At 40.5% G+C, this 24,295-nt stretch overlaps 1 protein-coding gene across 2 annotated transcripts in view; it reads right to left on the bottom strand.

Moving 5' to 3' along the window:
• abch1 (ATP-binding cassette, sub-family H, member 1) overlaps positions 1 to 21,615 on the bottom strand; it is a 45,540-nt gene extending 23,925 nt beyond the window's left edge. The window contains exons 1-6 of one of the 2 annotated variants that reach the window (XM_060879915.1): positions 21,515 to 21,615; positions 15,492 to 15,643; positions 12,400 to 12,559; positions 12,000 to 12,154; positions 3,046 to 3,153; positions 951 to 1,044 (exon numbers count right to left, since the gene is read on the bottom strand). In XM_060879915.1, coding sequence (XP_060735898.1) covers positions 951 to 1,044; positions 3,046 to 3,153; positions 12,000 to 12,154; positions 12,400 to 12,559; positions 15,492 to 15,643; positions 21,515 to 21,571 — 726 coding nt within the window. In that variant the 5' untranslated portion in view covers positions 21,572 to 21,615. Of the gene's footprint in view, positions 1 to 950; positions 1,045 to 3,045; positions 3,154 to 11,999; positions 12,155 to 12,399; positions 12,560 to 15,491; positions 15,644 to 18,074; positions 18,210 to 21,514 lie in introns of those variants that run through there. The other variant, XM_060879916.1, reaches the window with a different exon arrangement.
• Between the last annotated feature and the right edge of the window lie 2,680 nt (positions 21,616 to 24,295).

The following is a 24,295-nucleotide window of genomic DNA, read 5'->3' as shown; positions in this document are numbered from 1 at the left end:
GACAAGTGGCTATAATGTTAGTGCTGCTTTAGTTTAGACTTCTTCACGCAGTCTGGAAAAGTATCATGTGGAAGCAAATCTTAGAATCAGGAAACTCCTAACAGCCCTTATTAGTCCAATACAGCACCAACGGAGTGCACTTACTCACATTTACTGCTACTCTGAGACTGTTTTGGAGTTTGTTTTTCACACTGATCTGTCTAAGACTTTTATTTGATTAAAGGTGGGGTCTCCGATGTTTGAAAGCTAATGTTGACATATAAAATCACCAAAACAAACACGGCCCTAACCCAAATGGGTCTCACCCCTGTATTGATAGCTCCGCCCATACATACAAACGTAACCCAGGCAACTAATGGAAAGAAATGTGTCTTTATCATAGGTGAAGGGAAGAACAATACGATTGCAGATAAACAAACAAGCAAAAATGACACACAAGCATAATCATGTAAAGGACAAAGGCATATATTAGTTCTGTGTAACAAACACTGTTACTACACAAAACGCGGTTGTAGCTGCGTCTCTACATTACTACGATAGAAAAGAGGTGTTATTTGTGTAGTAACAGCGTTTAGCTCAGGAGTTATTGACTCGGTAAACTCCAATCTGTGAATATGCGCCAACTTCCTGCTCCTTCAGTTCTCTCCAGCACTGGAAAGCTGATCCTATATTAACACGTCCTACTTCTTACCTTATCGTAAGCCTTTCTTCACTTTCTTTCTTTGTTTTTATCCTCCATGTCAATGTTAAAACCGCTTTATGCTAATGTCACACATGCGCACTGAACACTCTCTCCACCGCATATTGACAAGACACGCCCCTTTCTGCTCATTGGCTACACGTTTGTTTTGTATTTGTTTTGTTTGTCGCCCCAACTCAGTTTTCTGAAGCATTTTTCAAACATCAGAGACCCCACCTTTAATAGACCAAGAGTGTACTGTATATCTCACCATGTTGGCTTGTCTGGCCTCCTCGATGTAGTGCGTAGTGATGATGACGGACACCTGTCCTCCTTTCACGATCTCCACCAGATGCTGCCATATTCTGTAGACATGAGGCAAGGGCACTTCAGGTGGTGTACAGTAATACAAAAAACAGGAAAATCTAGAGCTCTAAAAAACTTTCATGTAGTAACAAGTAACTCTGCTTTGTGTCAGACCACATCACACCACCCTGAGGTTTCATTCCATAATTATTATTCCTGTGGCATAATAAAACTTCCTGGTGGTGTGATGTGGTCTGATACAAAGCGGAGTTACTGTTATCACATCAACGCGATTATTTACTTATAACCGCATCCCAGTGTGCTTTATTCCTTTTACAGTATAGTAATTATGTTTTATTTTCTAGTTTTTATTATGACATTTTTTTTTTTGCTAATTGTTTTATTAAAAATATATATGTTTTTTATTTCACTAATTACATTTGTACGATGCCATACTTTTTAAAGCTCCAAAGTTACATTTAATACCATGAAATCTCCATGAAAAGTTCCTGGTATCGTTTATGTTACAGCAGCTAGAAACACGTGTCTCCTGAACCAGATAACACCTATAAACCTAAATTTGCTTGGTTTAGACCTGAAGTTACAAAAGAAGGACCTTTAAAAACAGCTTCCCTTTATGTACATTGTGTTTAAAAGGTGACTGACTTTATATCAGGATCACAGGTGCCGAAAAAAATATCGAGGTATCGTCTTTCTGAATGGAATACAATTTTACAACAATGATTTTTCAATAATAGAACCTATATAATAACAGAAACCCCAGAGTGTTTTATTTAGTATGTCTAAATTCAAATATAGGGGGCACGGTGGCTTAGTGGTTAGCACGTTCGCCTCACACCTCCAGGGTCGGGGTTCGATTCTCCGCCTTGTGTGTGTGGAGTTTGCATGTTCTCCCCGTGCCTCGGGGGTTTCCTCCGGGTACTCCGGTTTCCTCCCCCGGTCCAAAGACATGCATGGTAGGTTGATTGGCATCTCTGGAAAATTGTCCCTAGTGTGTGATTGCGTGAGTGAATGGGAGTGTGTGTGTGCGCCCTGCGATGGGTTGGCACTCCGTCCAGGGTGTATCCTGCCTTGATGCCCGATGACGCCTGAGATAGGCACAGGCTCCCCGTGACCCGAGGTAGTTCGGATAAGCGGTAGAAGATGAATGAATGAAATTCAAATATAGTTATTCTGACAAGAGTCAGATAGACATAGCCTTTTTGGATGTAGCCATAAAACTGTAAAAGCTTTGCTGTGACTTTAAAACATGCTAAAAACGCTTGCTGAACATTCTTTTTTGTACACGTACATTATTGATTTTTGTACATGTACATTAGCGTGTGGTTTGACGTATAGGCAAAAAGAGACTAAAACATACTTTTACTATATTGCCAATAATTAAAAAAATGTATTCTATCAGTCTTTAATTTATTTAATGACATTTCTAAAATGAAGTGTAAAATGTCAATCCAAATTCAGCTGCCCGAATTGTGCGTTTTGATCATTGTGATTCATTGTACAAGATTTCACCAATTTTCAAAAATTAAAAAAAAAAAAAACATCCCAGAAACCGTAATGTGTTACAACAGGTTTTAAAAGAAATTGGGTGTTAGTAAGTTTGTGGTCATGAGAATAAATGTGTGTGGGAGGTCTAGAGTTTCAGGGCCAGAGAGGATTAATGCTGGTATTGTACAAGCTACTCGATTAAAGTATGCACAAAATGTGTGTATGTATGTGTGTGTGTGTGTGTGTGTGTGTGTGTGTGTGTGTAAGTGTTTGTGTGTGTTTCTGTGTGTGGACCCCCATTTAAGAGTTTGTTTAAGCTAATAATAAAGAAATTAATTTACATGCCATTGAAGAAGTTTAAAAAACACCACTTGTGTGTTTGTTACTAAATATTATTATGTCTCTAAAGCTGAGTCAAGTGTGTTTTCAGAAATGAGAATACAGATCAGGTTGTAAAAATGTAGTGCAAGGTTCATGCAAGTTTCACACTCTGAGCAAGGGTGAGCGCAGGAAAGTTGAGAGAGACAGAGGCATAAAGAAGGAGAGTGTACTTGGCTCGTAGAACAGGATCCACTCCTACTGTGGGCTCGTCGAGGATGAGGAGCTGAGGGTTCTGAAGAAGAGCAGCACCGAGAGAAACACGGCGTCGCTGGCCACCACTGCAAATAAAAAACATACAACCAGTTACTTAACTCAGAAAAACACGACAAATTTATACATATGACTCAGAAACACAATTATTACCAACCAATACAATTATCAACAAATATTTATAATTATATATATTATATATATATTATAATATTTATAATATAACAAAAACAATAAAAAAAATTAGCAGTTTTTGGCAATTAAGCAAACAAATGTTCACAACATAGTTATTAATAAGCAAAAATTAGTTATGTGGAAATTTATTTATAAACAAAATATCAACTGAAACCAATATAAATAATGGAGTCAATTGCTAAATGAAGAATTACCAATACTTTACCGACAAATAAACGACAAATGATCACCAAGAATACAACTATCAGTCAATTACCAAGCAGAAATCAACCAAATATAAACAAACCACCAATGATAAACATGAATAAAAACCCGATTACCCACTAAAATGTCAGCAAACCATCAATTATTACCAAGTAGAAAGAACTACGATTGAACTACAGAACCAATCACCAACCAAAAATCAACCAAATATTGATTAATTGTCAACATAACCCCGATAATTTAACCAATGATAACCACAAAGAATAAGGAACTAAAAACCAGTTACACACCAAACATCAGCTGTCAATAAAACATCAATGATCCATCACCAAGAATAAGGATGTATCAAACAATTATCAACCAAAGACCCACCAAATAATTGACAACAGATGAATTTCCAAACAATTATCATCAGCACAGCTAAACACACCATCCAATTAACAAATAAACAATGCATTTGTGAAGAAATACCAAACAACACTGACGGTCACTTATGAGTAAAAGAATTCTTATAAATAAACCATTAATTATCAATAAACTACCAGCCATGAGCAATATAATCAAGCAAAAGAATCAACAATATAAAAGCAATAAACTATCAACCAGTTACTAATCCATCAACAACCGAATTACAATTAAAAGATAAACATATTTCCCAAAACAATGAACACAAACTATCCAACACCCGCTCATCACCATGCTTATAACATATCCAGTGTTTTTCTCTTTTCCTTTTCCTGCAGCCATTATTGCTTTTCACCTGTTGCTTGTTCCCTTCATTAGCTTGGATTTCATCTGTGTTTCTGTAAAGTATTGTTATTTCTCAGCTTTGTTTCCCAGCCTGCTTGACCTAGTTCTGGATTATTTGGACTGGATAACTCTCTCTGCTCGTACTTTTGCCCCTGGATTATTATTATTATTAGGGTTCAAGCGCGACGTGCTGGAAACCTATTGTTTTTGTTAGGATTATTATTATTATTATTATTATTATTATTATTATTCCGCCCTAGAAACGGTCGTGCAGCCCAAACCGTAAGGCCTAGAGAGCTCAAACTTGGTCAGATGGTAGTACTGGTCACAGTTACTCAGGGCCAAAATCTCAGCGGAATCGGACAATCTGGGGCGCTTCAGCGCCCCAAAACGTGTTTGTCCCCATAGGTCCAAAAACCCAATTTTGTGTTGACTCGTAAGGCAAAGTCTCAGAATCAGAATCAGAATCAGAATGGTCTTTATTGCCAAGTATGTTTTCATACTTCGTTTTGCTTCGCACGAGGATTGTAGACTCACCGATATGACTTTGTTTATTTGTCACTTTGTGTATGTGAAAATCCTTTAAGGCCTTAAACTCCCTAAAGGCCTTAAACGCTTGAACCCGGGAAATGCTGCTTGCAGCTTTAATTATTATTATTATTATTATTATTATTATTATTATTATTATTATTATTATTATGAGTATTGGTGTAAGGACTCTGCCCGGACTCTGGCCACGTGCATTTGTTTATGTTTCTCGTCACGTGTCTGCCCCGCCTTCGTCTGCTCCTCCCTGTCATCACACCTGATCCTTATTGTGTCATTGTCTTCTTGTATTTAACTGTGCCGCGTTGCTTCGTGCAGCGCGGCATCTACTGTGATTTGTCCTGTCTAGTCTGCGTCCTGTTTCATGTTTTCAGTTATTAAACCCTATTTTGATTTATGCTATCCTGCGTTTGGGTCCGCTCTGTTTCCCGTCGTTACAGAAGATGCCGCCACATGAGGACCCAGCGGGATAGCAGCTACTTGGACCGGCTGACTGGGAGTACTTTTTTCGTGTTTGTGTTTTTTTTTTCCCCCTCTGGACTTGGCGCGTTTGGCGACGTGGGTCCGCATTTTTTCGGTGAGGGGCGCCGCCTCGCTTTTGGTTTTTTCGCGGGGGGCGCCGCCTCACTTCCTGGTTGCGGGCCATGTCGCCAGCCCAAGGTTTGTTCTGTTTTTTCAGTGTCCTGTGACATCACCCCGCACTTTCCGGTGGGGGGCGTCGCTTCACTTTTGGTTTCCGTGGAGGACGTCGCCCCACTTTCTGTCAGCGGGGGGTGTCGCAGGCCTGTGTTTTTTCCTGTTTTTGGACTTCCCTGTTTTGTGGAGGATTTATTTTTTTTCCCGCCCTCCCTTTCCTGGACTTTGGGGGTGGATCTGGCCGGGGTGCGTCTGGGGTCGTGCTCGGCCCTTCAGCTCGGCTGTGGACGTCGCTCGGCCCTTCAGCTCGGCTGTGGATGTCGCTCGGCCCTTCAGCTCGGCTGTGGACGTCGCTCGGCCCTTCAGCTCGGCTGTGGACGTTGCTCGGCCCTTCAGCTCGGCTGTGGACGTCGCTCGGCCCTCTCTGGCTGCGCCGCCGTGTGCCTTGCTCCCCCCACCTGCCTCGCCGTGTGCCTTGCTCCCCCCACCTGCCTCGCCGTGTGCCTTGCTCCCCCCACCTGCCTCGCCGTGTGCCTTGCTCCCCCCACCTGCCTCGCCGTGTGCCTTGCTCCCCCCTCCCGGGCCCGTCGGGACTGCCTGGACGGATTGGCGCGTCGGGAGCCGCGCCTTGGGGGGGGGCTCTGTAAGGACTCTGCCCGGACTCTGGCCACGTGCATCTGTTTATGTTTCTCGTCACGTGTCTGCCCCGCCTTCATCTGCTCCTCCCTGTCATCACACCTGATCCTTATTGTGTCATTGTCTTCTTGTATTTAATTGTGCCGCGTTGCTTCGTGCAGCGCGGCATCTACTGTGATTTGTCCTGTCTAGTCTGCGTCCTGTTTCATGTTTTCAGTTATTAAACCCTATTTTGATTTATGCTATCCTGCATTTGGGTCCGCTCTGTTTCCCGTCGTTACAATTGGCTTGTCCTTATTAAACATGCTTATTAAACCAAAATCATCTGTCTACGATATACCTCAAATCAATAAAATTTTAATAAGACTTTTATTTGCTGGCAAAAACCTGACTAAAACACTTTAGAAACTGGGTCACATGGTTATTTGCTTCAGAGAGCATGAAAAGCAGTGGCAGTGTGTCTTTGTTCTCGGTTTCTGTTTCTAAAGGTGGTGACATGTTTAGAAGGAATTTACAGTAACATACTCTTGACCTATACACTAAAAAACTTTGAGATGGAAAATACAACTCTATTTTTAAAATAAAACAACACACGGTGCTCACTGAAGTCAAAACACAATTGACCACACCTTGTTCTGGTGCTGTAACAGAGCTTGATAAACTGGATTAGGCGTGTAAGAGTAGCGTTAAAATTAAGAAAGGAAGAAGATAAAGATAACAGTTTTGATTTACGAAGCATATTCAAAGCATACAAAACCAAAGTATAGTTTAAGGTTAGCCTTCTTTTTCGCTTTTGTAATATTGGTGCATTATAAAGCCCCAGTCTGGACAAACCATGCATACTACTCACTCACTCAATCATCTTCTACTGCTTATCCGAACTACCTCGGGTCACAGGGAGCCTGTGCCTATCTCAGGCGTCATCGGGCATCAAGGCAGGATACACCCTCAAGTCAAGTCAAGTCAAGTCAAGAAGCTTTTATTGTCATTTCAACCATATATAGCTGTTGCAGTACACAGTGAAATGAGACAACGTTTCTCCAGGATCATGGTGCTACATAAAACAAAGACAGGGATAAAGACATGTAAGTAGTCTTAGCCACATAAAGTGCAACTGTGCAACCTGGTGCAAACAGTGCAGGACAAGACAGACAAGACAGACAAGACAGTGCAGGACAAAAGACAGTGCAGGACAAAAGACAGTGCAGACACAAAGTTACAAGACAATACAAAAAGTACAAAAAAATGCAATACACAAAAGACAATAAACAGTAACAGAAACAGCGCCGACCGTCCAGTGTAAACACTGTATGTGAATACTGAATGTTCAAACAATATTTTGTGCATTAACATTAGAATGAACACAGTTTCTTAGCAGCAGGTCCTTGGTATAATATATAGAATTGTGCAAAAAACAGCAAATGACTGAAATATTGTATAGTATGTGCGAAATGGCTGGACGGAGTGCCAACCCATCACAGGGCACACACACACTCACTCATTCACTCATTCACTCACACACTACGGGCAATTTTCCAGAGATGCCAATCAACCTACCATGCATGTCTTTGGAATGGGGGAGGAAACCGGAGTATCCGGAGGAAACCCCCGAGGCACGGGGAGAACATGCAAACTCCACACACACAAGGCGGAAGCGGGAATCGAACCACCAACCCTGGAGGTATGAGGCGAACGTGCTAACCACTAAGCCACCGTGCCCCCACCATGCATACTAATTATAGACAAAAAAATTCCAATTTCAATCAATATGATTCTCACACACTCAGAGAAAGAAGCTGTCTGCAATCTTCTTCATACATGAGCTCATACTGTAGATGCCCGCGACTGGCTAGTGCCTTTGTGATTAGCAGTGGTTTTTCCTATGCCTACACATCTGTCCCCCAGAGAGCATTGTCAGTTTAGGCCTCTTGTCTCTCAGCCATGGATGGATGTGGCATCAGGATTTAAACTCATGAACTCCATGAATGCGTTTCAGTTGTGCCATTCAAAAGCCCAAAAGAGAACGGCATACCTATTCGTCTCTGCCAATCAGAGTGAAACAAACCAATCATAGGTGTCTGTGAATTCATATATAGAGAATAGGTAGCATGATAGGAACATAGAAATATCAGGAATATAGCTGATAGCTTTAGCAAGATGGGAAGAACTAGCTTGTGGATGGCAACTGGCAAAATAGCCACATTATGTTGCTGTTGTTGCCCTTCCGCTGCTCCCTCTTTGGTGTCACCACAGTAGATCATCTGACCCGCAAATTTGATTCGGAACAGCTTTTATGCCAGATAACCTTCCTGACACAACCCTCACAAATTTGACTTTTTTTCTGATGAACACGACTCTGAATCTTTGTAGAGTCTGAGCCTTGAATTAGCCAAAATGAAGACTTTGCATATGCAGTCACAGCCTCACCCACAGCCACCTGTGTATTTGAGGAACTTTCAGATTCACTTTTACAGTGTTGTGATCGTGTAAAAGTTGTGGAAAAGATATTCGTGGGTGTACAAAAAGCACTGAACCAGTCATGGAAGTTTCTGCACTAAATACAGAACAACAAAAATAGTTCTCATTATTAACAATTTAACAGATTAAGAAAAGAAGTGAACTAAAAAAAACACCATCAAACCTAAACGTTGTTTTTTACATGAGGCCTTTATATGAATATTTGTGCCAATTTGTCTTGTAAAACTTGACCTCTGAGCAAATAATGGCTAATAAATGAAGAAAGGATATGCGGAAAGGACATGAGTAACATATAGAGAATGTGAAAGTTGTGGTTTTGAAAGACAAAGGAATGAAACATGGGAGAAACTAAATAGGTTGGGTAATGGGGAAGTTAACAGACTGCTCCAGTTTCAATGTCACTACGCATTAAATCTGATGGAAACTAATCAACTTCATACAAAAGAGCCAGTCACACAACATGGCCTACTTCCTTTCTATTTTTGTCTCTTCTGCTCTCTCAATTTACAGTGGAGTGCATAAATAGCGGATTATTGTTTGAATTAAACCTCACACACAATGATCCAGATATTTCTGAACAACAAAAGAAATAAATTTCGATTGTCACGATAATTTGCTAAAACTTTAAAACTGGCCAATCTTGAAACATTATACATTTTTAACACCCTTTCATTAGTAATTCTATTGTTGGCTTTACATGAGAATGCAAACATATATACTGTAATGTGTGAAAGCTTTGTCTGTCTCTACAGGAAAAGTCAGGTGTAAAGTGCTGCTCAGGTGAGAGCTTCTGTCTTCACACTGGTTTGTTAGTCAGCTTTTTTTGGAAGTTACCTAGGAAGGTAGGTTAGTTGATTAGTTTGGTTGGTAGGTAGGAGTCAAGTGTCCAGAAGCTTTTAATGTCATTTTAACTATACTGTATATAGCTTACGCAGTACATAGTGAAATGAGATGTTTCTCCAGGACCATGTTGCTAAATAGAACAATTGTAGAGCTACGAAGTACAACACAGTGCTAAGGACTTAAACTAAGTTAGTCCTAGCCACATAAATTCATTCATTCATTCATTCATCTTCTACCGCTTATCCGAACTACCTCGGGTCACGGGGAGCCTGTGCCTATCTCAGGCGTCATCGGGCATCAAGGCAGGATACACCCTGGACGGAGTGCCAACCCATCGCAGGGCACACACACACACTCTCATTCACACACGCAATCACACACTACGGACAATTTTCCAGAGATGCCAATCAACCTACCATGCATGTCTTTGGACCAGGGGAGGAAACCGGAGTACCCGGAGGAAACCCCCGAGGCACGCTGAGAACATGCAAACTCCATACACACAAGGCGGAGGCGGGAATCGAACCCCCAACCCTGGAGGTGTGAGGCGAACGTGCTAACCACTAAGCCACCGTGCCCCCCGCCACATAAATTGCATCTGCACAATCTAGTGCAAACGGTGGAAACATACGATACAAAACACTATAAGACAATCCACAAAGACGATCCACAAAAGCAGCACCGACCAAAAACAGCATGTAAACAGTTTTGATATGAGTGGTGCTGTAGACATGGGTGTAAATTGGAAGAATGCGTATTTGGTGCAGATCAGTGCAGTCCACACTGTTGAGTGTGTGTGTTGTGCTCAGTACATTTCGGTTCAGTTATCGAGGAGCCCGATGGCTTGTGGAAAGAAAGTCTACACAGTCATGTTGTGAGGGCCAAATTCTTCGATACCTTTTTCCAAATTGCAGGAGGGTAAAGATTATGTATGAGCGGTGTGTGAGGTCATCCACAATGCTGTTGGCTTTTCAGATGCAGTGTGTGGTGTAAATGTCTGTTATAGAGACTTCAATGATCTTCTCAGCTGTCCTCACTGTCCGCTGCAGGGTCTTGCGATCCGAGATGGTGCAGTTCCCAAACCAGAAGGTGATGCAGCTGCTCAGGATGCTCTCAATGGTCCCTCTGTAAAATGTAGTCAGGATGGGGGGGGGGGGGGGAATGGTGTTTCCTCAGACTTTGTAGGAAATACAGATGCTGCTGGGATTTCTTGCTGATGGAGCTGTGTTAAATGACCAGGTGAAGTTCTCCGCTTGATAAACACCAAGAGATTTGGTGCTTTTGACGATCTCTACATAGGATCCGTCGATGTTCAGCAGAGAGTGGTCGCTCTGAGCTCTTTTGAAGTCAATAAACATCTCTTTAGTTTTATTAACATTCAGAGACAGGCGGTTGGCTCTACACCAGGTAGTTAGCTGTTGCACCTCCTCTCTGTATGCTTACTCGTCATTCTTCCTGATGAGACCCACCACGGTCGTGTCATACACGAACGTAATGATATGGTTTGAGATGTGCATTGCTACACAGCTGTGAGTCAGCAAAGTGAACAGCAATGAGCTGAGCACGCAGCCCTGAGGGGCCCCAGTGGTGGTGCTGGAGATGGGTCAATGGCAATGCCATGCGATTTGGATGATATGCAAACTGCAGGGGATCCAGTGAGTGTGGTAGCTTGATGTGCCTCATGACGAGACTCTCAAACACTTTATTACACTGCTTGTGAGTGAGATGGGTCAATAGTCATTGAGACAGGACACTGTAGACTTCTTTAGCACGTGGACAATGGTGGTTGTCTTGAGGTACATTGGAACAACATCGCTGCTCAGGGATATGTTGAAGATGTCAGTGAAGACATCCGCTTGTTGTTCTGCACATTCTCTGAGCACCATGCCCGGAATGTTGTATGGTCCAGCAGCCTTTCAGGGGTTAACTCAGACAGAGTACATGGTCATTGGGAGGAGGGATGGTTTTCGTAGGTTGTTGTATGGTGGGAGGGTAGGGAGGCTGGTCTGGTTGGCTGGGGAGTGGGTTGGTAGGTTGGTGTTTGGTGGGGGAGATAGGGAGGTTGTTCCGGTTGGTTGAGAGTTAGGTAGGTTGTTGTTTGGTGGGTGGGTAGGGAGGTTGGTTCATTTGACTGTTTGGTGGGTGGGCAGAATGTTGTTTGGTGGGTCGGTAGGTAGGTAGGTAGATAGGTTCAGTTTGTAGGTCAGTAGGTATGTAGGTAGGCTTGTTGGTGGATAGGTAGGTAGGTTAGTTAGGTTGGTTAATAGTTAGTTAGGTACCCAGATATGGAAATTTGTTTCAGATATAAACAAGGACACAGACAGTGACTTTAACTATCAGCAAATAAATCAGCAAATAAAATTAGGGCCTTTCCTTTAAATTAAGGCCTAGAAATTTTATTAACTGGACACACAAGTTTCAAAGATTTAGAATTGCACAAGTTAATTCAATCAAAATAACAAAACAAACATGCTTAAAGAAAGAAACCTTTCCTTAGAGCATCTCACAAACAACAGTTCTTGTACACCATCAAGCCTCACTGGAGCTACACCTGAGCTTCAGCTTTCACCCACTTCCACATGCCAAACTGAACTGCAATTTATTTAAATCAATGAATTGCTTGCACCTGAGGTTTCTGACGAGGCTATCCTTCTGCGGCAGGTTTAAAAATTCAATAAGGAACTTCATGCGCTCGCGCGTCTCTTGGGATGAGAGGCCATGGATTCGGCCAAAGAACCAGAGCGTGTCACTGATTGTAAACTCGTTATACAGAGCTATGTCCTGCCAGAGGGAAAACACACAAGCAAACACAAACTAATGCTATAATTATATATTTTAAGAAATAAAAATGGAATCTAAAAAATGTATTGATCATTTACTGTAGAATCCAAACAATATGTTGTATTTTTTTCTCTACAAAATGTGTTTTCATAAGCTAGAAAGGTAAAACAAGCTTCATAAAAACAAAACACTAAAGCATTACAGAGAGATAATATTATTTTACATAGTTATAGTTATAATCTCACCTGTGGCATGTATCCCACCATCCTTCCTGGCACCTCGTGTCCGGGGAACGCTGGTGGCTTCCCAAGCACGCTGATGTGACCTCGAGAGATCTTCAAAGTTCCCACGATGCACTTCAGCAAAGTGGTTTTCCCGCAACCGCTCGGGCCCAGCAAGCCATAACTGATGAACACAGTAATTAAGTTAGTATAAAAGATATAGATTGACTGATAAGTAAAGGTGTAAAGATCAATTCATTCATTCATTCATTTTCTACCGCTTATCCGAACTACCTCGGGTCACGGGGAGCCTGTGCCTATCTCAGGCGTCATCGGGCATCAAGGCAGGATACACCCTGGACGGAGTGCCAACCCATCGCAGGGCACACACACACTCTCATTCACTCACGCAATCACACACTAGGGACAATTTTCCAGAGATGCCAATCAACCTACCATGCATGTCTTTGGACCAGGGGAGGAAACCGGAGTACGGGGAGAACATGCAAACTCCACACACACAAGGCGGAGGCATTTTTAAGCATTTTGATTCAAATCTGGTCCCCACACCTTGTATTGTCTGTGTATTGTGTTTATCTCCCTATTTATCTTTATGAGCTGATTTGTTTTCAGAGCTTTTAAACAGGCAAACATTATTAAACATTATTAAATTATTTAAACAAGTTTATTTATATTGCTAAAAACAATCCTCATAATTTGTAACACTGGAATTCTGTATCTTTGACACATGCTGGTTGTAAATAATGAAAAGCTAAAATAAAAATAAACCACAGATAAGATGATTAACCTGATATATATGTATATATATATATATATATATATATATATATATATATATATATATATATATATATATATATATATATATACTGTATTCTCCAAAAAGAAAGTCTAATCACCTTCAACAACAAAAGGATCCTAATCACGGCAGTGGAACTGAAAACATGCTCGACTGCAATTTACGATTTTAGATGTTAGATACTGTTTCCTTGCGATTAGGACGCATGGTGGTGAAAAGTGCTATATAAACCTGCATGAAGCTCATAAACAGACAACGGTCAGAAAAGAGAGATAAAATATCTGAGTCTGTACATGTGTCTCTGAGTGCATAATTTTCTGCTTGAATAGAAATGTGGTGTGACCAGTGTGACATGTGTGACATGTTGACATGTGTGTGTTACTGAGGGTAGTAGAGTTATTGAGTGCTGAATGGTGCATGGAGTTATACACTGATTACGCATTAGATAGTTATACATACTGTCGCAAGCACCATCTTGTATCTATCAAATGTATGGTTTAACACACACACACACACACACACACACACACACACACACACACACGAGTGTTTCCTGTCTAGTAATACTGTCCGTAGTCAAGGAGCCTGAGAAGTGTGTGTGTGTGTGTGTGTGTAATGGATGGCTTGGACTATGCCATGCCTGAACATCAGGAGAGCTTTCTAGCAGGTTTTGTTTGTCTTGTGCCATGTATTTGTTTTTTTTATTACACGTGTATTCCCTGCCCTATACGTCTCACCTCTGCACACCTGTTCCTCATGTCTTCCCAATTGCCTTCCCTATTTAATCCTGTGGTGCTGTGTCTGTTTTTTTGCTGTGTCCTTGTCGTTGCATGCCTCCTGTTCTCTGTTTTATGCTCTTGTTTTTGGTTTTGTTGTATCTTGTTTAATTTGTAGTTTTGTTCGTGTTTTTTTTTTCTTTCCTCATGTTTCCTTGTGTTTGGTTGGTCTAGTTTTAATTTTAATAAAAACCCTTGTTACCTAGGGGGCACGGTGGCTTAGTGGTTAGCACGTTTCCTCACACCTCCAGGGTTGGGGGTTCGATTCCCACCTCCGCCTTGTGTGTGTGGAGTTTGCATGTTTTCCCCGTGCCTCGGGGGTTTCCTCCGGGTACTCCGGTTTCCTCCCCTGGTCCAAAGACATGCATGGTAGGTTGATTAGCATCTCTGGAAAATTGTCCGTAGTGTGTGAGTGCGTGAGTGAATGAGTGTGTGTGTGTGTGTGTGCCCTGTGATGGGTTGGCACTCCGTCCAGGGTGTATCCTGCCTTGATGCCCGATGACGCCTGAGATAGGCACAGGCTTCCCGTGACCCGAGGTAGTTCGGATAAGTGGTAGAAAATGAGTGAGTGAGTGAGTGAGTGAGTGTGTGTGTGTTAAACTACACACACACACACACATTGTGTTCTGCACAGGTTCACAAGCTAGATCATTTTTATCTCTGCATGTAATAAAAATAAGGAATTTTTTTCAATCATCTTGCCAGAATTCTTTGTAGCTTAATTTACACAGGGAAGGAAAACGGAGCCCTGATCTTTACTTTATCACTCTGTTCGTGGTCATTTCCTGATACGTCATAACAGAACATGCACATTCTTTTCCCTGTGTGTTTCTGCTAGATTTTCTTTCTTAGTTTTTCTTCTAGTATTTTCTAATCACACTTTTTCCATTTTAACTGTAAAATCATTTCCATCTACCTTCTCAGTACCTGAAGGTTATATAAATATATGCACTATAATTTATTTGTTCTATTTATTAACACCATAGAGCATTTTATTCCTAATTTTTCCACATTGTTTAACATCCAGCTCTAGATACATTGTGTATTTATATCTTTATTATTTGTTTTTTTTTGTTGACAAAAATGTTCTTTCTATTCAGCAAAACCCAGAAAAAACTCTAACCGGCTGATACGTCTCTGATAGTCCTGAGAACGTAAAGTGCTTTTTATACACGGAAAGCTGAAACCTTGTCTTTGTGGATTCTGAGGATAAGGTTATGGTCAGGTTTAGAAATAACAGCAGGAAATAGTTATACATACAATTATATTTTGAGAGAGAAAGAGAGAGAGAGAGAGAGAGAGAGAGAGAGAGAGAGAGAGAGAGAGAGAAAGTGTGGGTCTGTGTGTGTCAAAGAAAAGAGTCATCTGCATGTTTGTGACTGAAACAACAGGAGCGTTGTATGTATAAATCAGTGGAATAAAAAAGTTTTGAACATGTGAGGAGTGTGTGTGTGTGTGTGTGTGTGTGTGTGTGTGTGTGTGTGTGTGACAGAGAGAGAGGGCACATTTTCAATACTCACATCTGACCCTGAGTTACAGTAAGGTTGAGGCTGCTGAGGACTCGCAGCTTGCCGTAGGAGCGACACACATCCCGACACTGAATAGCTGAACTGCAGCTCGTAGAAAGAGAAGCCTCCAGATCTGCCTTCATCATCTCACACTCACCACCACGCTACACACACACACACAGACAGAGAAACAATTTTAATGCAAAATGATAGACAAGACCACACCTCACTTGCATAATGTCGTCCTGACAGAATTAGAAATGAGGAAACGGGACAAGGAGTAAAACCGTTGGCGAAGAAAGAAACTCCAGATTTCTTCACCTTACGTCTCCTCAAAGAAAACGTCACATCTACAATTACAGAACTGACCTTTATGTATCCCTTTTACCTTCATGCTTTATTACAAGGAGCGTAACAGTATTAAAACCTGTAGCTGGGACTGTTTTAGAAATTCGAACATCACCTTCTGACCAATCAGCACCTTTTTTTTTTTGCATAAAGTGAAATGACATGAAACTGTGCGAACTCTGTGCTTGTACTATGCGTTTAAACTTTATTTAAAACACGTTTTTAATATTTTATTCACGTTATACTGTAGACTTTTAGATATTGTGATCTGCCGTCACAATGAACCTACAGTACAGTACGTTCGCTTACCTGTGTACTAAAGCCATACATTTCTGTTTGTTGTTCGCACTCAAGGTGGATTTTTCTCCCAACTTTTTATTTATTTACTTTTTTACAACATTACCGTGTCAGCTGTCATGTGAACCATCAACTGACTCCATTTCCTCTGAGTATAATTGTCAAAAATTGTCACCAAACTGGTTCGGAGCTTAGCAAGGAAAAAATCTGCGCATTACCAACACCTACACAATGCATCTGACCACATAATGCATTCAATTCAGCTTGTTATATTTGTCACTATGCAGCATGCGGCATGATGGAAATCTGCACTATTCTCATGCTACGTTCACGCGTACAGCGATTCGCACCCGAGATGTTCGTTTTCGATGAGACCTGCCGACTTCAGCATATATATACATATATACGTTGTGTAAAGAGAAGAACATAAAGTAAATAAAACATCATTTATTTTGCAAAATTCCAAAGTATGTTACTGTTAGTATTCACAATTTTCAGAATAGCTCACTATTAACTTCAGCATCAATGATGGGAAAATTGTCTTTTTTCACTGAGTCGAGTTATTTGACTCAGTTCACCGAAGAGTCGATTCTTTCAGCTCCCAAACAACTCCTTTTGGTTTATGAGGGTTAGTACATGAGTTATATTAATATTATTATTTTATTACACAAATCTTGCGCATGACATTATTACATAACTACATTATGTAATAACATAACAATATTATCTTGTCACCTCAGTGTTACTAAAGAGCGGCCGTGCCTAATGAACAAATAACCGCCACCACGGCATCTCCACTGGTCTGCGATTTCACTAACTACAGCTGAAACTGCGTCATGAAATCTTCCATCTAATTACCAAAACAACATTATTTTGCATTACTCTATATAAATCTCCAAAAGTATTGGAACGACACGGTCAAGTCTTGAAGACACCTGAAGACGTTTGTGTATTGGATCGAAAGTTAAATATGAGAGCTTTCTGATAGTTGGCCTGTTCAACAAGTTTAAACATACCACCTTTGCTTTGAACCCATCCACATTTCAAGTGATCAAAAACAGTCAAAAACCTGAATGACAGGTGTTTCTCAGCAACCGAGAAAAGAGAAAAAACTTCTTTAATCAGAAAAGCAATGCAAATGTGCATGCAGTAAGCATCCATGCATTAAAGTTACCATGCTGCTCTGTCTGGGCTTCTGTACAAAGTGTTATTTTCATTTTTTATCTTTAATAAACTGCAGCAGTGCAGTGAGCGAATCGTCTCTGTACGTATTTTACGGTCTCATACACGCGTCCGAGAATCAAACACGTGTCTTCCCGTTAAAATATTTCATGTGTCCCATGAAATATATCATGTTTTTATAATATAACCTGATGCGCCATGAGATTATTAGAAAATGATCGATGAGGCATTTCGGCACAAAGCAGATCTGCTGTTTACACTACAAAAAGGACCCAAACAGCACATGCTGAAGTGGTTTATTCCTCTTATGCCGCATAAATCCGTCATCCATCACAGTTTTTTAATTAATCAGAGATTCAAACATAACAATTATTAAGATTCATTTTACTATTAAATAAAGGTCTCCTGAAAAGTGAATGAGTCTAAAGCTGCTATTTGCCTTGCAGTAAATCTGGAAGTGCTGTGAGAGCCACTGATATAGAAAGTAATCAACAATGAACTGGATATTTTGTCCTTATTGTGCAGCATCATAATAACCACAAGGTTTATAATTAAGGTAACAAACACTAGATGTTTTGCTTCCCCTGTGCATATCATGTTTACACCAAGGATTCTGTTTCTATAGTCTGTTAAACCAAACTTCTCTAATGGCTCAAATCTCAAACCTACTCTATTTATAAAGGCACTACATAGGACATGATGCTCAGGACCCAATGTAATGCAGTGAATTTTGATCAAATGCATTAAAGCATGGGTGAGTTACAGTACCTGCACCAACGCGTAGCTTTCTCAGTGAAAGTATAAAAACATAAATAAATAAATTAATAAATAAATTAATCTGGTGATCTGTGGCCCCGTGCAGCGCGCGTGCGTGCGTGCGAAAGGCAGGTCCGTCTTTTAAACCATTCTACCCTATAGATATGCAAATACATTCATACACTTGAATACTGATTGGGCGTCAACTTCCCCTGACGTCATGCAGCGCGGTCCTTCAATATGGAAAGCCATCGAGACCAATGTCAAGTGGAAAACTTGACTGTTTGTATGTCGTATGAGGTGCAAATACGGTACACTTCACTAATATAATACCCATCGTTACTACCTCTGTGCGTGCAGCTGCTATGCTAGCTTGTGTATCTAATGTATATCTGGGAGATTATAATCAGCGGCCACTAGATGGCGGGTCTGGACCGAATCGGTGGTCATTTTGATTCATCCCAATGAATCGAATCTTTTGAAAAGAGTCGTTCTGTTCATCTGTTTCCACAAGTTAGAATCAGCAGTGGTCAATTTGATTCATCCCATTTATTCGAATCTTTTGAACCTAGTCGTTCCGTTCATCTGTTTCCAAAAGTCAGAATTAGAAATGGCCATTTTGATTCATCCCAGTGAATCAAATCTTTTAAACCGAGTTGTTCCGTTTATCTGTTTCCACAAGTTAGAACCAGCAGTGGTCATTTTGATTCATCCCAGTGAATCGAATATTTTGAACCGAATTGTTGAACCAAAAAATTTCAATTATGTTCAACATATTCTAGGAATCGAATGGAATCAAATTGTGTTGAATTAAATAGCTTGGTCATTTTGATTCATCCCAGTGAATCGAATCTTTTGAACCGAGTCGTTCCGTTCATCTGTTTCCACAAGTTACAAGAAAGACCCGACCCGAGTCCAACCCGACCGGTTGGCAATTTTTTTTAACCCGACTGGACCCGAATGTTGCACACACTGATGCAGCCCTGCACACACCAGTCAGACAGAAAAGTAACTGCTATAGCATGGATTCAAAATTGATTGACAGGTCCGTTTCAACGACAATTACCTTACCGCCAGCAACACGATGTCGCAAGCGGTCTTGGCAAACAGAGGAGAGGTTGGAAAAGGACTCGAGTCGATGCACACACACGAGATACAGTAGTTCGGGTCTTCTCGGGTCCATTCGGTAAAAACACATTCATTTTAAATTACCCGAGACCCGATGCCGCTATTATTCTTCCCGACCCTTGTCCGAGGCACACGTGAAACTTTTAGACCTGAACCCGCTTGGGTCTCGGGTCGGACATCGGGTTTTCGGATCTAAGAGGACCTGTGAAGACCTCTAATCAGCAGTGGTCATTTTGAGTCATCCCTGTGAATCGAATCTTTTGAACCGAATCGTTCCGTTTATCTATTTCCAGTGGTCATTTTGATTTATCCCAATGAATCAGAGATGGGGGACTCGAGTCATATGACTTGACTCGAGTCAGACCTAAGTCGCAAATTTGAGACTTGCTTGACAAATATTAAAAAAAGACTCGACTTGACTTTGACTTGACATTCAAGACTTGAGACTTACTTGTGACTTGAGTTAAATGACTCGAAATAACCTCTTTTTTGTTTTTTTTTTAAATCTGTTTTTGAACGCACACAAGAGCGTAATCTAACGACGTGACGCAGCAGGCAAGCAGAGGGACTAATAAACCTTAACAGTCGTGACGAAACATGGAAGGCGCTACCCCAAAAATAATTTCAGGTACCGGGATTTTGTGTATCCAGTCCCCTTATTCGGTTTAACCACTATTTAGACGTTTGTAATGGACTCCCTGCAGTTTTGGGCTGTGAACAGAAACACCCTCCCCTCTTTGTTCAAGGTAGCGGTAAGAGTTATGGCCATCCCTGCATCAAGTGCACCTTTTGAAGTATCGCTCACAATTGAGTGACAAAGACAAAAATCAATCTATCAAATCAAATTTTCTCACTCTCATGATGTTACAAACCTGTATAAATTTCTTTGTTTTGATGAACACGGAGGAAGATATTTTAAGGAATGTTTGTAACCAAACCATTCATGACCCCCATTCACTTCCGTAGTGGGAAAAAAGAATACAATGGAAGTGAATGGGGCTCATGAATGGTTTGGTTACAAACATTCCTTAAAATATCTTCCTCCGTGTTTTTAGGTGAACTATCCCTTTAATATTAATAAATTATACTCACTTCAATCATCTCTCTCTCTCTCTCTCTCTCTCTCTCGCTCTCTCTCCAATAGTTCATTCACTGCAAGGTTTGTGTGATTCAACGTGTGATTGACGTGATTGATTGTTGTTGTTATCCTGTTGTTAAAAAGGAAGGATCTAATTTAAGGATGTGTTCATGTCCCATTAAAAGGGAATGCCTGTTCAAAAAATGCCATTTTGTTGCATAGAAACCATTGTACTTTTTTATATATACTTTTCTATATACTTTTCTATATACTTTTATATATACTTCTGCCATGTTTGAGGCATATTGAAACTTTTCATGCCTTTATGTTGGCCTTATTTCAGTTACATTTACATCTTAGGCTTTGTTGTTTTGATTTTTATTCATTTTTAGATTTTTATTGTATTCACAACTCTTGCAACTTTTTTGTTGCAAATAAAACTCTCATAGAGTTTTAGATACTGTAAATACCATAAATACTCTAGATTTAACTTTGCTTAATATATATACATGTAGTTAAATCATCAAACATCTGTATGACTTGCCAGTGACTTGCTTGACTCAAGCTACAACTTGAATTGCTTGACATAAATCAGTGACTTGACTTGACTTGACTTGACTCTCACAAAAATTGACTCGGACTTGCTTGAGACTTCCACATGTGTGACTTACTCCCACCTCTGCAGTGAATAGAATCTTATAAACCGAGTCGTTCCGGTCATTTTGATTCATCCCTGTGAATCGAATCGTTTGATTCCTTTCACTAAAATGTTCACATTTGTCCACTGATTCGTTTAGTAAATCTTGTTGTTGTAATAAAATGTGCATGTCCGCAAAAGATTCGTTTAAAAACACAGATTAGTTCAAACGCACCACCCCAGATTTCAATAATAATCCTTACACCCCTACGCAACAAACCTTGACCGTTTTGACACCTCTGGCTTTCCATACTCACAGCTCAACTCACTGTACCCTGTCCCTTGCAGATGCCCTGCTTCGTTTTCTACGACCAGGATCTTAGATCATATTTGAAAATCACGAATTCGGATTGCTCTCAGAGCTACATGTAGATCGGATCTCAATGCCCAGGGGTCTGTTTTCTGAATCTCATGTCATCTCCATCTCATCTCAGCACGTCGGTATCTGAGATTTGAGCTCGGATGCTGCGCGTTTATTCCACCAGATTATAATTCCACCAGATTATAAACGACATGCGACTAAAAACTGTTGAATGCACAAAACATTACCAGTTTCTCCATCTCAGTGCTCCCACGAGGACAGTGTGCACCTCCGGTCTGGGCCATGGAGCCGGTCGGTAAAGCGCACGAGCTGACGGTGATGCGGTAACGTCAGTGCACGCGCAGATGTGCGTTTTAACCCGTTAGACCCTGAACTGCAATGTAGCACAACGGGCACGTGTAAATAACCACACACTGAATGCACACTGATTCAAACGTGTGATTTATTACGTCACTGTAAGGCAGAAACAAGGGAACATATTTAACCCTCCTGTTTTCCTTTCCTGAATTCCTATGCAAATTAGGAGCACCGAGTCAACTTGACCTTGTCTGTTTTGACTGCTTATAAAAAATAAAGTATATGATAGCCATTTCCCCCCCACCTTTTTAGTCTAACTTGTTTCCAACATATTAACATATATTTTGCAAAAAAAAAAAATTATATTTGGTATAATAAACATTATTTATATACAAAAATGCCTCATTTTTTTTTATTAAAAAAAAACAACAACAGGAATTTTGAATTATTTTCACTATAGAGGCACAAAAGTTCATGCACAATTGCAGGCTGGTATATTTCAAAGGCAGGAGATTGTTTTGAAACCATTTTGACCATTTTTAATGTCAGCAAATAATAAAACCTGTTTTTTTCCAGGTCAAATTGACTTGAATGCTTGTTTTTTTTTCTGGAGGCCTAATGAAAAGTAATGCCCAATGCTTGTGTGTGTGTGTGTGCGTGTGTGTAGCATCATTTTGGTAGATCATATTTTGCCCTCTGCTAGGCAAAGGCATATCAAAAGTGTGAAATATTTACAAATATGTAGCTTTTTTCTGGAGGCCTAATGAAATGCAATGCCCTATTTGTGTGTGTGTGTTTGTGTGTGTGGTGTGTGAGTGTGTGTTTTAGGTGCGTGTGTTAGTGGACATTTTATGTGTGCATTTTTGTGTCTGTATGTATGTATGTATGTATGAAAAGGGCAAAAGTGTGACCCATTGCCCCACTAAATGTGGAACAGGTGGAAACAGTTAAACAGGTGGAAACACAATTAAACAGGTGGAAACACAGTTAAACAGGTGGAAACACAGTTAAACAGGTGAAAACAATTAAACAGGTGGAAACAATTAAACAGGTGGGAACACAATTAAACAGGTGGAAACACAATTAAACAGGTGGAAACACAGTTAAACAGGTGAAAACAATTAAACAGGTGGAAACAATTAAACAGGTGGAAACACAATTAAACAGGTGGAAACACAATTAAACAGGTGGAAACACAATTAAACAGGTGGAAACACAATTAAACAGGTGGAAACACAATTAAACAGGTGGAAACAATTAAACAGGTGGAAACAGTTAAACAGGTCGAAACAGTTAAACAGGTCGAAACAGTTAAACAGGTCGAAACAGTTAAACAGGTAGAAACAAAATTAAACAGGTGGAAACACAATTAAATAGGTGGAAACAGTTAAACTCTGTCTCCCTCTGCTGGCCAGATCCTGATATGAAGCATGACACGCTATTTGTTTTTTAATGGTTCTTTGGTATAAATAAATAAATAAATAAATAAATAGATAGATAGATAGATAGATAGATAGATAGATAGATAGATAGATAAATAAATAAATAAATAAATAAATAAATAACAAAGTTATCCGTCTCCTACTTTAGAGTTTTCATAGAAGGTTTGCAATTCAACCTCTACAAATGATCCAAAATACATCTGCATGCTTCAAAGCTCTGCCCAAAACAGCCCAGCAACTTTGTACATCAAAGCTCTTATCACTCCTCAAATCCCCTAGCACTGCTTAATTGTTCCCACCATCTCTCAGGCTACAAGGAAGACATCAAGGCATCAAGACTCTGTTCAGGGAGTGACTGTCGGTGGTGGAATGAACTTTATCTAGATTTCTGAAGAGCTGAGTCCTTGGCTGTATTCATATGACATTTAAAGTCCTGCCTCTTTCACAAATACTTAAGCTAGCACTTGTCTGTCGACTCTTCTTGGTGTATTTCCTCCCAACCCAACTTTTAGACTGATGTTGTACTAATAGTCTGTGATCTAATGAACCAGTGTTAATGTATTCTTTAATATAAACATAAATGAGCTCAGAAGAAAATGGCAAGATCGGGCTTAGCTGCCAAGAAGGATATAGTAAGTTAAATAATGACTCTTTACAAGCGTAGTGAGCATAATAATCCCTCTACACTAATGACTGCACTTCAAGTGACCCAACTGTTAAACTCCTGAAGTTTTGCAGATGATACTACGCTCATCGGTCTCATCCAAGATGGCAATGAATGTGCATACAGACAGGAGGTGAAGCGGCTGGTGCTATGGTGCAGTCAGAACAGTCTGGAGCTAAGCACCCTCAAAACTGTGGAGATGATAGTGGACTTTAGGAAAGACCCCTCAACACTACTCCCCCTCACAATATCCAACAGCCCGGTGTCATCTGTGGAGTTTCTGAGCACTACCATTTCCCAAGACCTGAAATGGGAGTGCAACATAAACTCCATCATCAAAAAGGCCCAGCAGAGGATGTACTTTCTACATCAATTAAGGAAGTTTGGTCTGCCACAGGAGCTGTTGATGCTGTTCTACACTGCAGTCATAGAATCTGTCCTGTTCACATCCATCACCATCTGGTTTGGTGCAGCAAATAAACAGGACAGAAACAGACTGTAACACACAGTAAAAACAGCAGAAAAAATAATTGGCGCCCCCCTGCCCACTCTCCAGGACTTGTACGACACAAGAACCAGAAACCGGGCAGGAAAAATCACCACTG

This window comes from Tachysurus vachellii, chromosome 10 (genome assembly GCF_030014155.1).
Source record: "Tachysurus vachellii isolate PV-2020 chromosome 10, HZAU_Pvac_v1, whole genome shotgun sequence".
Classification (NCBI taxonomy): domain Eukaryota; kingdom Metazoa; phylum Chordata; class Actinopteri; order Siluriformes; family Bagridae; genus Tachysurus; species Tachysurus vachellii.
The sequence above is the reverse complement of the archived record's forward strand: the minus strand, read 5'-3'. Positions and strand labels throughout refer to the sequence as shown.